At 53.6% G+C, this 14,862-nt stretch overlaps 1 protein-coding gene across 4 annotated transcripts in view; it reads left to right on the top strand.

Annotated features, from left to right (window-relative positions):
• Positions 1 to 12,421, top strand: part of LOC144945955 (insulin-like growth factor 1 receptor) — a 120,133-nt gene extending 107,712 nt beyond the window's left edge. For all 4 annotated transcript variants that reach the window (XM_078874628.1, XM_078874627.1, XM_078874626.1 and 1 more), the window contains 6 exons: positions 458 to 687; positions 1,302 to 1,412; positions 2,282 to 2,441; positions 4,068 to 4,197; positions 5,064 to 5,198; positions 6,724 to 12,421. In XM_078874628.1, the coding sequence (XP_078730754.1) occupies positions 458 to 687; positions 1,302 to 1,412; positions 2,282 to 2,441; positions 4,068 to 4,197; positions 5,064 to 5,198; positions 6,724 to 7,237 (1,280 nt within the window). In that variant the 3' untranslated portion in view covers positions 7,238 to 12,421. The remainder of the gene's footprint in view (positions 1 to 457; positions 688 to 1,301; positions 1,413 to 2,281; positions 2,442 to 4,067; positions 4,198 to 5,063; positions 5,199 to 6,723) is intronic.
• The last annotated feature ends 2,441 nt before the right edge of the window (positions 12,422 to 14,862 follow it).

Genomic DNA, 14,862 nt, shown 5'->3' with positions numbered 1-14,862 from the left:
TGAGCCGGAACTGAAATGTAAAAAAAAATTACGACAGTTAAAGCATTTTAAACCTAGAATTGTAAACCTAGAATGTAAAACCACGATGGAAACTGGATTAAGTAAAGGTTAAATAATAGTTAGCGGTGCATCGATTCATAAGTACACAACTTGATGATACATGCACCAAATTGTGTGTGTGTGTACGGATCGATTATTTGCATGTATATAAATTACCGGGCAGAATACAATTGAGAAACAAACAAAAAACGGAAGGTAAACAGGAGACTTTAAACCAAATTGATTGTCAAGTAAATCAAATCGTGGCCCCGATTCCCAACAGTGCACCGCGAGACGTTTCGCGTACCCGTTTATCAAAATCAATCAGAATCTTTATTTATACTGAAGGGATATACGACAAGCCATAACGTCCAGTTAAACAGAGGTGCACACCCGTCCCCCCCCCCCCACCGCACAGTGTACATCCCCGACGAGTGGGAGGTGGCTCGCGATAAGATCCTGCTGCTGCGCGAGCTGGGCCAGGGCTCGTTCGGGATGGTCTACGAGGGCATGGCGCGCGGCGTTATCAAGGACGAGACGGAGACGCGCGTCGCCGTCAAGACGGTGAACGAGGGCGCGAGCCTGCGCGAGCGTATCGAGTTCCTCAACGAGGCCTCCGTCATGAAGTCCTTCAGCTGCCACCACGTGGTACGTGTGCCCCCTGCCTTCCCCACCATCCTCCCACCGCCCGGCCCGCCGCCGCTGCACGCGAGCAAGCACCGCCGTCGCAGAGGCCAAGAGGCACGCGCCGGCGCGGTCGTGTAATTATCGGCATCGGTACGGAATCAAATCGGACATCCGACCAAATCGGCGATCGGTCCGTGTATGGAGGAGAGTGGGCGTGTTATTGCCCATATATGGTCCTCGTGAAACCTGAATCGTGGTGTCTGTTGTATCGATTCTGTTCATAGTCGATCTGACAGCCATGTCTCTACAGTATCTATTCATCGAGGGTTAATTACTGCGTCGGTTCATTGGCAAGCGATCCATGGATAGAGTAGTCTCATTGGTTAGTATTGTATCGTGTAATTAGGTAATATCTGCATGATTGTTGATGTGTTCGCCGTCCGTTATTGTCGCATCACAGCGCCCACGGCGTTGCCGCTGTTGTCGACGCCGTCTCTAATCAACTTCTTGCGCCCTCCGCCATGTTTTCGGGTCGTGTACCGCGTGTCGTTCGGCATGGTGACCGAGGTTTTGCTCCACGTGCCGGGGGCTCCTTCGGGGGGAACTGAGTAGCCACGCGTGTCCCCCGCCCGCAGGTACGTCTGCTGGGGGTGGTGTCGCAAGGGCAGCCGACCCTGGTGGTCATGGAGCTCATGACCCACGGCGACCTCAAGAGCTACCTGCGCTCCCTCCGCCCCGACGCCGAGGTGAGCGAGCGGCGGCGTCTCCGTGTACGACCCGCCGCCATAGATATCTGCCAAGTTGAAACCTCGCCCGTAGGTTTTCCCGCGGCCGCTCGTAATTCAACTGCGGTCTTCTCGGTTGGGGTGGGGGGGGGCCCGTATTGAGCATTCATTTATATTGAGCGCATTAGCCACAGCACTGCACGCGGCGTTGATAGCGTTTGGCGAGCGCCTCAAGTTCGATGGGTAAAGGCTCGGCGTGCGGCCTAAACCTGCAAAGACCGCAACTTTGGATTCGGTGAAAATCTGGAGGCCCTGGTACGGCCGGCATTCGGGGTGCTCCTCGCGGGAGCGATGCTCTCGACAACCCTGGCGTCGGCCTGGGGTCACGCCGCTGTACGTAGCGCCGGAGAAATTTGCGCTGAACTCGAGGATTATCGCACGCGAACAAAAAATAGTCGCCGCCTTTACACGCACGCCTGTGTGTGGGGGTCATCGACTCAAACAGGTGACGTGTTCTACATCTCGCCCCCCACTTTATGTCGCGAAAACCCTTTTGTAAACAAATGACGAAATGTTCAGTGGCCACTTATGGGCTATCTGCACATCGATCGTGATGATGTTGATGATGATGAAACCCGAAATATATTATGGTCTAATTATTTGGGCCATCCTTCCTACCACCCCACTACTCCCCCCCACCCCACACTGATTACCGTAGATAATCGCGAGTTCACTACGGGTGGCGTTGTTAACCCCGCCGAGCTGCGCTATTCCGTTGCTGATTCGCGACAAAGCCGCCTTTGGGAGGCAAGCGCGAGAGGTTGTGCTTGCACGCGCGCCAGCCGGAGCGGCAATCGTGAGCGCGCTTCGTCCGACTGTGTGTGCCGCAGAACAACCCGGGGAAGCCGCCACCCACGCTCGAGAAGATCGTGCAGATGGCCGGAGAGATTGCCGACGGCATGGCCTACCTCAACGCCAAGAAATACGTGCACCGCGACCTCGCCGCTCGCAACTGCATGGTGGCCGAGGACTACACGGTCAAGATCGGGGGTAAGGCGCCGGGCGGTATACCACCGCGACTCGTGCATGCGATCTGTGCCCCGGATCCTCGTACCTAGGAAGAGGCTACGAGGAAGTCGCGTCTTGTTCACGCCGAGATAAACCCAACCGTAACGGAATATAAATAGTGCGGGCTGTATAGCCGTGAGTGTCAAGCGACGCACTGAAAGCTGTCCAAAACACACGCATCTCGTGCACATGCAACAAAAAACACTTAGTTTCCTGAAGAAGTGCTCCCGTTGTTTTCGATAACCATAATTTTGACGGTGACCTAAGACAAGAACCACAATGCATTTCGTCTGGAACTGTGTTTTACACGTGTCCCCATGTTGCTATTCACAGTAATGAATGTTTCACTCTGCCAGTGATTTACAAGTCCTTACGTGTGCCCTCACAGGCAGCCTGGTGATGATAAATAGTGTCTGTAGTGCCTTCTTAATTGGGGTTTATTACCATTTGAAAGTGGGAAAAATATAGCATGGAACTTTATTTTACTACGACGACAAAATACTTAAACAATGTGGGGGAACGGTGGTGCAGTCCGCTTCCCACAGCCATGGCTAACATCCGTGGCGAGTGATATCTGAACTCTGGTTCTTTCGGTAAAGTCACGTAGGTAAAAAATGAAATAAAAACAAGATAAAAATAATAAATAAATGAATAAATGCCCATTAAATCACGTCGTTTCGATTGCAACACAAGCAATCGTCACCAGGTGTGAAAATCACAGCTAGAAATGTTTTACTAAAGTGGGAGAAATGCCGGGGCTAAGGAGTTTATATAAGTGTGGACGTCAGGGACTGGGACGTGAGACTGTGCGGGGGGGGAGTGGGCGGGGCTAGAAGCGAGAGGTTGAGGGAGAGAAGCGCGGGGGGGGGGATAGAGAGACAGCGACGCAGCGACGACTGCAGTTACAGCCGAAGATTATGGGTCCTTGCAGTCACGGAAACTTCAAATCTAGAATCCAAACCGGTCCTGCACCCTTCACCAGTCTGCACTGACCAGCGTGGCGAAGTATGGTCAAACAACCCCCACACGACTGCCACTCCTCTCGTGACAAACAAGGGTGGCGTGTTTCTAAATGTACTTACTGTGTAGAGGCCATCACCTCGCAGTGGAATGAGAGAAGCGACTGATTATTAATGTCACCAAATATTATCACCACAATGGTGGGAAGTCATCAGCGGTTTGAGTGTGGTCTCTCTGCCATGGACGCCACGGTGACGAGATGTGACAGGAGGTCGTGGGTTCGAACCCGACCCTGACGCCTGCTGTGTATTTGGAGTTTGCACGATCTCCCCGTGATTACGTGGATTTTTCTCCGGGTCCTCCTGTTTTTCCCTCCACATTTAGAAACATGTGTTTAGAGTATTTGGCTGCTTTAAATTTCCACTTGATGAGCCACTTCGTTGAGCTCTCATATGTGGCCAGGTCGCTTTTGAAAAAGAGCTACATAGCTCAGTGGGCTTTACCTGGTAAAATAAAAAATAGTTTAATTTACAATGTTCAGCACTGGTCTAGGACCCACGGCATGGGGACACTTTGCCCGATCGGACACACCGTGCGAACGGCGAGGGCGCTGATGCCGGAATGGGGCGGTGTGCTTGCGGTGTGCAGACTTCGGCATGACGCGCGACATCTACGAGACGGACTACTACCGCAAGGGCGGCAAGGGGCTGCTCCCCGTGCGCTGGATGGCGCCCGAGTCCCTCAAGGACGGCGTCTTCACGACGCACTCGGACGTGTGGTGAGTGCGAGCGGCGACCGCCCTCCTCCACCTCCACCGCGCCAGTTCCTCGGTCGTTCCCAGCGGCCGTCGCCACCGCCAAGCCTCGGCGACCCTGGTCGTTGTGACGGCGGTTGTGGTAACGGTCGTTGTTGGCGGTGGTTTTGACGGTCGTTGTGACGGTCGTTACGACTGTCGTGACGGTTGTTGTGATAGTCATTGTAATGGTGGCTATGACTGTCCTTGTGACGGCCGTTGAGACGGTTGTTGTGATGGTCGTTATGACGGTCTTTGTGACGGCGGTTATGACGGTCGTTGTGACGGTCGTTATGACGGTAGTTGTGATGGCGGTTGTGACGGTCGTTGTGACGGTCGTTGTGACGGTCGTTGTGACGGTCGTTGTGACGGTCGTTGTGATGGCGGTTATGACGGTTGTTGTGACGGCGATTGTGACGGCCGTTGTGACGGCGGTTGTGACGGCCGTTGTGACGGCGGTTGTGACGGTCGTTGTGACGGCCGTAGTGATCGTCGTCGTGACGGTCGTCGTGACGGTCGTCGTGACGGCCGTCGTGACGGTCGTCGTGACGGCCGTCGTGACGGTCGTCGTGACGGCGGTCGTGACGGTAGTTGTGACTGCCGTCGTGACGGTCGTCGTTACGGTTGTCGTGACGGTCGTCGTGACGGTCGTCGTGACGGTCGTCGTTACGGCGGTTGTGACTGTCGTTGTGACGGTCATCATGACGGTCGTCGTGATGGTCGTTGTGACGGTCGTTGTGACGGTCCTTGTGATGGTCGTTGTGACGGCCGGGTTTGTATGACCTGTATCAACAACCGTGAGAGTGGTTCTCGTGACGATCCGTGTGACGGCCGTCGCGACGCGTGCGCAGGTCCTTTGGCGTTGTGCTGTGGGAGATTTCCACGCTGGCCGAGCAGCCCTACCAGGGGATGTCCAACGAGCAGGTGCTCAAGTTCGTCATGGACGGCGGCCTCCTGGAGCGGCCGGAGAACTGCGAAGATCGGCTGTGAGTTCCTCCCCCCCTCTCTCGGACCTCGCTCACGCGCCGACCCTCCTGCATTAGAATCAGAATTTTTTTTTAGACTGGAGGAATCCGATGAGCTGTGAAGCTCTTTTTCACAGTTGGTCCCGTAGGGGGGGTGGGCACTGCCTTTTTCCTGCCACGTGGCAGCCGGGCGTGTGCTTAAATAGGCATCCATTATAATGGGCAAAGTGCTCACGGCTGTGATGATGCAGCGTGGTTCGCATGGGCACCTGCCGCAAGGAATAGAAATGGGGCCTTCTCATAGCCTGGCACCTGGGGCCCCTCCGGCCCGTGGGTCCTGCGTGCAGTTGCGCCGCCTGCGTACTCGATGTCTACGCCACTAGTTCACGATACATCGAATCGCAGGTGTGAGAATGTATTGGTTTTTAGCGGCAATGTGAATTATGTGCAAAATGTATCCGAATGGGACCAAAACGCAAGCGTGACCAAAACGAGACGTTAAAAATTGAAAAGTTACAAATGAGACGGCAAAAAAAAGGAGGCGAAAAATCATCACAGGCCTGAACCGCGACAATCCGTCAATCAACCGTGGGCACGGATCGTCGCATCGCGTCGCTCGACGGCAGAGTTTGCCCGACGCTCGCTCGTGTTTGCGAGCGACTGTTGCCGTTGGCGACTGGGCACGCATTGTAAGATGACCGCAGGTCGACCGTGCGTGCCAAGACGCGACTTCGCCAAACTGGCCGCGATTCCACCTCCCCCCTCGGCCCGCCCGCCCGCCCCAGAGAGTGGCTACGCAGTCCTGTATCTTTATATAGGCATACGCCTGGTTTCACTACGAATAATTGCACATCACCGCGACCGGATTCGCAGTGCGGGAGGGGATGGCGGTATTGACGGCGGTCGTTCTGACGCGAGGTCCTCGGGAACAAGGGGGCCCCGTGCGTCCACATCAACCGCAGTTGGTGGATTATTGCGCAAGATGTTTCGCGCAAGAATGCGTGGCTGGTTCCGCTTTTCGCGCTGGTGTCCAGTTCGTCAACTCTTTGGCCGCTCCTTGCATTGCTCACTGGCTTTGGATCGTGTGTAGTGTTTATGATTAGTACGCAGTCAAAATTTATGTTGTTGTTTTGTCCTCATGACCTCTTGGAATTATACCGAGAAACAGAAAGAGGAACACATGGATCGGAGAACATAAGCGCATTGTCAGCTTTTTGACCGTTAAGACTTTTTGAAGTGTGCTTGGGCAGGACGCATCACGAGCAGCGATGATGGCTGGTGGTCAAGACTAACGACAGAATGGCAGCCAATAGGAGGGAACACGCCAGAGAAGACGGCAACTGCAGAAAAATAGAGCGATGAAAGCATCCCATGTGTGGCTGCTGGATGGACCGCAAAGGCCTTTGGAGGTCTTCATCCAGTCGTGGATAGATCACGGCTGACAATGACGATGTGACCTATGTCCTTCCTACCTGTCCTCCCTTTCCCCGGTCTCGCGTGCGACCCGTCCCGCCCCCCCCCCCCCCGTGCCGTGTGTGCCCACCAGGTTCGAGCTGATGTCGCTGTGCTGGCAGTACAACCCCAAGATGCGGCCCAACTTCGTGGACTTCATCTCCATACTGAAGGACGAACTGGACGCGTCCTTCCGCGAGATGTCCTTCTTCTACAGCGAGGAGAACCGGCAGCACGCCGAGCCCGAGGAGAGCGACCAGGACGGCGAGAACACCGAGTGCTCGCCGCTCGACCCATCCAGCTCCGGCGCGGGGGTCGGCGAGCCCAACGGGGCCAGCCTACACGGCGGCGGCGCGGCCTCCGCGCAGGCTGTGGGCGGGCCGCGGTGCCGCGAGAACGGGCCGCTCTCGCTTCACTTCCGCGGCGGCAGCCAGGCGAGCCCCCCGGCCGGGCCGGCGGCGGCGGCGGCAGCGGTCGCGGCCGTGCCGGGCGGCTGCGCGGGCAGCGGCGGCTGCAGCAACTACGAAGCGCACCAGCCGTTCGGCGTGTCCAATCGAGCCAACGACCCTCGCTACAGCAGCCCGCCGCTCAGGTCGTCGCCGTCATAACGCCGGCGCGGCCGCCGTAGGGGACCCTCCGCCGTTTGTGCGCGCCCTGTAACCTCCGGCCTCGACGCGACGATGCCGTTTCAGCAGGGGGAAGAGAGGGAGTTGAGGCGGCCCTTCCACCAAAGTGGTTTTTAATTGTTTCGTTGTTGTTGCTTGTTCGTTCCCATTGGTTTGTGACGAAACGGCGGAGCGGCCGGGTTTGGGGGACGGCAGGAAAAGCCGTTTGCGATTGTCCCTCCGTCTTGAAGCCGGTGTCCCTCCGGCGCCCGCCGTGAAGCGGGCTACGGAGTCGCCCGGCATCTTGAGAGTCGGGGCGACGTCGCCGCGGGACCCTGAATCCGATCGGTCCGCTTTGAAAAAGCCATCGTGTAGGAGGAAGAGTTCCGAGTCTCCACTTTAACTACCTTTTTAATTTCATTCTGTTGGCAGCGAACCAATCCACGGGACAGCTTTTGGAGCAAAGAGCAGCACCCTCTTGGTTTTTCAAAGGAAGAAGTTTTTTTATTTTGTTGTCAAAGAAGCGACCAAACAGTGTTTGTGCCAGCCTCTGTTGACCCAGCTACACACTACTATCAAGAAGTGCACCCGCTCGACAGAACTGTGCGGCGCTTGATTCTCACTACAGTTTCAGCACTGTCGGCAAGAAAGCAGAACTTTCCTGGGGATCGTCGAGCGACTGACGACGAATTTGTTGAAGACTTTTGAGAGCACCCCGAGGTGGAGGGGGAGGTTCCTTTGTGGGTTTTGATTTCCCGTCACCACCCCCCCCCCCACCCCCGATTCAGCTGCGGAATCTTAAGATGCCAAATGTACACGACGTTGGTGGAATATACGAAAACGCTTTTCATTATTTTCTTCAGAGGGTTTGTTATTTTGTCTCGTGTTGGTGACCTTTGTGGCTACAGCGTTGCTGCTGCTGCTGCATCTGCTGCGTTCCTCAAGATGTTCCGTTGTCCCCAACGGAACGGCATATCGGGACATCATCTTCACGAAGCTTGTGCGTTGGCCGGCGTCTCCGTCTCGTCGTTCCGATCTTGTAGCCGGGGTTGCGTCCGTGCGTGTGGGTCAAGTTTTGTGCTTTTCGAATGTTTCAAAAGCAGCGTGTAATAGTGAAGAGGGGGTGGGCAGGTGTTCTAGGAGAAAGCTAACACAGCACTTAACTCAATAGGTTTGCACATCCCTTACCAGGGGATTTTGAATTTTTGTTTTACTCTCTTGGTAATGTGTTTTTCTTCTTCTCTGAGCCTACACTTACAGTGCTGACAACTGCTGCTAAACAGTGCTAACCCATTACAAACAGGAACATTCGTTTTGACGTTTGTTCCTCATCCGAAAATCGCGCACGTGCAAATAAGCGCCGTTGAACCGCGGCTGTACATAAGGAATGTTGGAGGGAGCTCGGGGGAGGGGTGCGTCTGTCGCTTGCGCTTTGCATTTTCCTGATTAACTGTGATAGGCATTTAGCGTTTGAAAAACAAAGTAACGTGTTTTCTCTCGTTAATCTGCTGGGGTTTCTTTTTTTTACTTCGTCAAAGCAGAGTGGTTCACCCAAGACGTGGGAATTGCCTCAACGAAATAAAATGGTTTTTATTTCAAATTTGAGCAACCAATAATAATGATGATGATCATTACCTTTTCAAAAAAATAAAAAATCTGAGGTATAATTTTAAGAGGCCGTTTTATATAATAAATAAATGTTTCCCCCCTCGTGCCCGCCCAGGATGCTCTCTGCAGTATTCACGCCTCATCACGATGGAGTTTAGTTCCGAAGGACAGCGGTTTTCATTCCGTGCGTCCATCATCCAATCCATCGCCTGCGCTTGCGCTCTCAGGCACGCTCGCACGTCTGCCCGTCTGCCCGCCGGCCCGTCTGCCCGCCGACCCGCCGGCACGCACGCCGCAGCAGCAGCAACAGACCCAGCAACTCGTTTCGACCCTCCGCTGCTTTTGCCGCCGCCGTTTTTGTTATTTCGAATCTCGCGCCCTTTCGTCAGGGTCCGCTTCTTTTATTCCTCATTTCGTTTCAGTTGAAACCGCGACCACTGTCGTCGTCGTCATCATCATGGTGCATTTCAGATATCTGTTTTAACCGTTTATATTCTCATCGGTAAACACTACAAATAAGCATCTCTGCAAACTCAGGTGTAAACCAGTTCCGTTACATTCAATTACCGGTTGTATATATTCATTACGTGAGTACTTTTGGAGCTGAGGATTGTGGGAGGAAAGGGGGGCAAATGAAGCTGGACGGAGAGGCGTTGGTCGGCCCTCGCCGGACTTTGAATCATTGCGTGACTTTCTTAGTCTTTCCGACTGTTTATTTTTTCTTTAGCGTTTTAATCAATTCCTCACCGAACCTTTTGTAATTCTAAAGATTTTCATATATTTGAAAAGAGAGCATTTGCTATGTTATTTATTTTGTGATATTATCGAGAGAAACGAAGGGGGGGGGGGAAGAGGAAAAAGTGCGCTGTCGTGTGACCGTGAAAAAGGAATCGTGCTGTTGAAGATTTTAAGAAATGCATGTCGTTGATAACAAAACAAAGTTATTATTTTGCTGTTCAGTTAGTTTACAGTGAGAGTCCATCTTTCTACAAGTTGTCTTCAACCATCTCCCTAGTCGCTTTTCAAATAAATGTTTTCTTTTGTGTTGACGGTAAACGTGTACAAAAAAAATAGAAAAAAAAAACCAAACCCCTTTACCCCCCAGCAGCGCTGCGTCGCGGTTCTAATTGTTCGTTGCAATGTCTCAGGACCACTCGCGTGGCGGTGTGGTCTTTTATTACCTCAACTCACTCCAAGCTGCTCAACACCGGTTGTTTCCAGTGAGGGTCGACGGCCCTCGCTTCGGTCCCTTCGCGCGGGACGGCACCTGGTGCTCCACGGGGCCCAGAGGGGGGCGGCACTGGGCAGGCGCGCGGGTCAGACGGGGTTGCCGCAGGTGGAGGTCGCCTGCGTGGGACTCGGATATTTGGAAAAGTGCTGACAAAAAAAAAACCGCACGGTTACAAAAAACACTGCGCGAAAGCCCGTCGGGGTTGCGCACAATGCAGCTCGCGACAACAGTAAAAGGTGAAACTTAAATCGACTTCAAATCGGTCCCCTCGCACAAGCTGGCAGCTCGCCAAATCTTAAGGCCACGCGACCCGACGCGACACACCGCTCAGTCCAAAGTGTTCGCCGCCCCTCGCCTCGTCAGGCCGCGACAACGCGGCGACTTTTCTTCGTTCGCTCGAAGCTCGGCTCGCCGCGAGCGGATTCCGCGGGGGGGGGGGGAGGAGGGGGGATCCAGTCCCGTCCCTCACCTCCGCCATTCCCACGCGCGCGCTCCATCTCCTCGGCGGGACGTCCCCACTGGCGGGCGGCCGTCGTTGAACTTTGCCCAGCCGCGTTGTCGCGTCTCCGCGGTCTCGCACGGCCACTTTTTGTTGTTGTTGCTGTTGTTTTTTGTGAAGTTCGCGTTTAGAACTCAACTTTTCCGTCATTTTTGGTCTCGTTTTGGAGGACGACAAGCGTGCCGAGAGACATTGGTCGGAACCTTGCGGCTCTGCGTTTGGAGGGGCGAGCGGCGAAGGGGTGTGGGCAATGCGCGATCGTGGGCCTATCCCGACGCGGGGAGGAGGCACACGTGTCCCCATGTGGCGGCCAGGACTTCCCTGGGCCCATTGATAATTATCATCGATTATAATCGGCAACGATCGCTCGCGCCTTGCGACATCGTCTCCCTTCAATTCGGAGTCGGTGCCAGCTCTTATCCCCGCTGCGAACACCACCCACCCACCTCCACTTTTGAGTGACCGGTTTTTAAAACATCCTGGGTTTTCATCCGACTCCGTAGCAACAACGTGTGTGCAGCTTGTACTTAAAAAATAGGTGGCATCGTTGGCCCGACTCAAACACTCGTGAACATTTACGGAACGTTACAACCATTTTCCACGAAAAAAAAAACCATGAGAACTTAAAAAAAATATCCCAACTCACTGAAATGCCTTAGCCCTCCTGCGTAAGTAAACAGCCGTGCGTATGCAGTTCAAAAATTTGACCGTGTTTTAACCCAGACGTTCACCTATCAAGGGACTTCGTCACAGGCAATGCCGGGCGGTCATCGTCCTAGCACAACTGCGTCAGTCACATGTCACACTCGACCTCGGCAAGTTGAGGTTTTGGGCAAAGTGCCTTTTTCAGTACACGGACTAACCGACCCGGGTCTGTTTGTTCCCACGTTTGAGACTGGCCCCGTTTTCAGCGGGGCTTGCGTAGTCTCAAAACAAATGTCCTCGCAAACGGCGCACCCAGCTGGATATATCGGCGCGCGCTCGGTGGCACGTGAAACACTCTACCTGCAATCTTCTAAGAAAACGACGACGACGACGACGTGCCAGTTCCCGTGTCGTGATCGTGTCCTGCTGCCCCCCCCCCGTTCATCCGCGCGTTCGACCGCCCCCCGTCATGGCGCTTTGTGTCGAGAGGGGAACCCGCGCGCGATTGTGCAGTCGGCCGTGAAACTCGTCAGCCGCCAGATTTTATTTTTAAATCATGACATCGCATACTGTTTTCCACAAGAAACTGTAAATTGTAACATAATCACGCTAAGTCAGAGATGACGATATATATTAAAAACAAACAAACAAAAAACTCTAAAAAGAACTAGAAATCTTTATTTGGTGTGATTAATCGATGACACCTACAGTATATTATAATGCCGAGGGGAAGACATTTCCTGTTAATTGTATTTATTTTTTTCTGAATGTGTTTTGTAGTTAAATGTTTGCCTTACGCGTTTGCTGTCTGAGCCCTTGCCTTACTCTGTAAGAAAAAAAAACAGCTTCTGTACGGAGTCCTTCTTGCTTGTATATGAACACGTGTAAGCGCGCGTGCTTGCGTGCGCGTGCGTTTTATGCGGCCACACGGAACCCGTCTTGGTTGCAGGGCAGAGGATCGATTGACTTGACCACGGGGAACGGTGCCATTTGAAAGCATTGAAGGAGCTGCTCCCCCCCCCCCCCCCTGTTTGAATCGCCACCGCTTCGGGGGCTGTGGGTTGTGCGCGTGGAGGTCAACTCCTGCATGTTGAGGCTGTCCATGAAAAAAAAACCTTCACTGCCCGAGCAAGAACATCCTTCCTCTCTAGCCGTGCTGGTAGCCAAGACACAGCAGCAGCAGCAGCAATAATAATAATGACGACGAAGAAAACTCGCGCGAGTTTCAGTAACACTCGCCAACGCCGCGTTTCGCCTCCTCGGAAGTGTTATTCGTGTTAACAACAATTAGCAGCAGTGGCTCGGGCCAGAGAAGCGGCGCGCAGCTGAGGAAGCGGTCGCGTCCGTGACGCTGCGTCGACAACTCGGGGCTCGGAGAGCACGAAACCCCCCTGCCGAGTGAGGGCGTGGGGAGAATAACAACCCCCCCCCCATCCTGGATGTTACAGGGATTCCTTGCAGTCACGAAAACTTCAAATCCAGATTGATTCTCCCCCTGGATGTTGTTTGGGGGGCTGGCTTGTGTCAGTCGTGCAGAGTGGCATCGTCCCTGTCACGTTGCAGGTGGACAGAGCCGATGGCTTCGATGGCTTTGACCTCGGTTGAAGAAGCGTTATTTTCAACAATGATGATGATTATTCTTAACTCGCTTGTCAGTGGGGCTCGTTGCCCGAGAGGCAATCCCCAAGTCGGATCCACAACGCGTCCAAAAGTGACCGTTTCAGTACGCCGACAAAGTGAAAACAAAATAAAAGGGATTTGGTTAATGAAGGCGACATAAGGAAAACATTAGCGCCCCCGCCCCACCCTTATCCCTCACCGCTCACCCCTCCCGACCCGGCAACCAGAAACCCCTCTGAAAATCCCTGACCAGCAGCGTCCCTTGTGGAGAGATTTGCGGCCAGTTGCAAATGACGTCTCTTTCTCTCTCGATACTTTCAGTGGAATTTTCCACTTTGCCACCGAGAGCCAGGGATTGTAATGGCACCACCGTCGACGCGTCTCGACTCTCCGCCGTGCCGCACATGGGAGCGAGCTTCGGTTTATTTTGTGTTTGTTTTCAATTGATATTACGTTGTACGGTTTGTGTGACCCTCACCCCTCCAGCCACTAGAGGCCACTACAATAAGCATCATTTTCCCCACGGCGGTTTCTCGGGAGTCGAATCGTGATTTCCCCGAGCCGCGACACATCCAATCGCGTGCTGATGTTGGCGAACCCTTATACTTCGTCTCACTCGGACCATTACTTTAGACGCTGGGCGTAAGAACATTTACCCAAAGGTGTTTTTTTTATGCAACCGGCTACACAAACCCGTTTCATATTTTGTGGCAGGGCTGGCGGCTAGCAGCGGCGTGCGCGATGACGCAGGTTGGGTCCGTTTCGGGCGAAGTCGCTGCTCAGATCGGGCGTGGAGTGCGCAGAGTCGGAGCCGGAGTCGTGGTAGGAGGCGGGGGGGGGTTGACGATCTCCGCGCTTTGCCAAGTCTGCACACTCCACTTCGAGCTCGCTGCGGCAGCAGTCTTGCCCGAGTCGATTTCGGTGGCTTTTAAATGGATCTCGGAGGCCATGCGGGGTTGAGTCCCGTTCGTAGTGGGTGTGAAACCTGCCCCGTGTGAATACGAGAGGGGACGTGAGATTGGACTTTGCAGTGGCCGGGTGGTAGAACAGAGATGGGGTTGAATCTATCTGGGCGGAGCTTTGATAGTGTATCCCCCCCTAATATGCGTGAGTTTTTCTCTGGGCGCTCTGGATTCCTCAAACATGCCAAGCACTTGTTCATAGAATTGGCCAACCATCTGGACGCAGGACCCTCCTGAAGGAAGCCTTGAGTCAGCGACACTTTCCCGTGTAAATAAAGTGTAACGCAATTATTGTCATCTAAGGAGGCGACTGGCTGCATCAAGGAGCACAATATATAAAGTGATCGATTGAAGCCCTGTGCCAAAAAATAATGTTCACCTTATATTCGCATCGGTTCTTGATCATGGTTAAATGACAGCTTGTGTGTGCGGTGATCCATGAATGGAACTTTGCATGGATCCGTTGCTTAAAATAATTGGACATTGAAGGAAGTTGAATAGGAAGTTGAATCGTTAAACAACGTCCATAGATGTTGAGGACATAAGACCCAGAGCCAGAAACATCTTAATTAGGTGACGTGTCAGAAACATGAGTGTGGTCATGATCTCGGATTGGCAGTGCTTCATAATGTCAATTGCATATCTCAAATGTTCACTCCCACGTCCCACATCTCAATCCCACACGTCAGTCCCACATGTTCATGTCGATCTGACTTGTCGATCAACATATCTCTAGCACACGTCAAAACGGCATGTCAATCTCCCACGTCCTGATTGCATGCCGATCCTGTGCCGATTTCACGCCGCTCTCACGTCCATCTCAAACGTCGCTCTCGCGTGTTATTCGCGTGCCAATATTCCAGTCTCACTCGAACGATCGATCCCGCACCTCGTCTCGCGTGCGAGAATCCCACCTCGGTCGCACCGATTGGTAATCCGGCGTCGCCAAAGCCGTCGAAACGTTTCAACGAGTTGTCACCACGCGTCTTTGTCGGGTAGTAACGACGCGCCCATCGACTAAAATACGATTCTTACCCCCCCCCCCCCGCGAAGCAGGCGTCGA

Source organism: Lampetra fluviatilis, chromosome 39 (genome assembly GCF_964198595.1).
Source record: "Lampetra fluviatilis chromosome 39, kcLamFluv1.1, whole genome shotgun sequence".
NCBI classification, from domain to species: domain Eukaryota; kingdom Metazoa; phylum Chordata; class Hyperoartia; order Petromyzontiformes; family Petromyzontidae; genus Lampetra; species Lampetra fluviatilis.
This window is presented reverse-complemented; position numbering and strand designations above follow the sequence as displayed.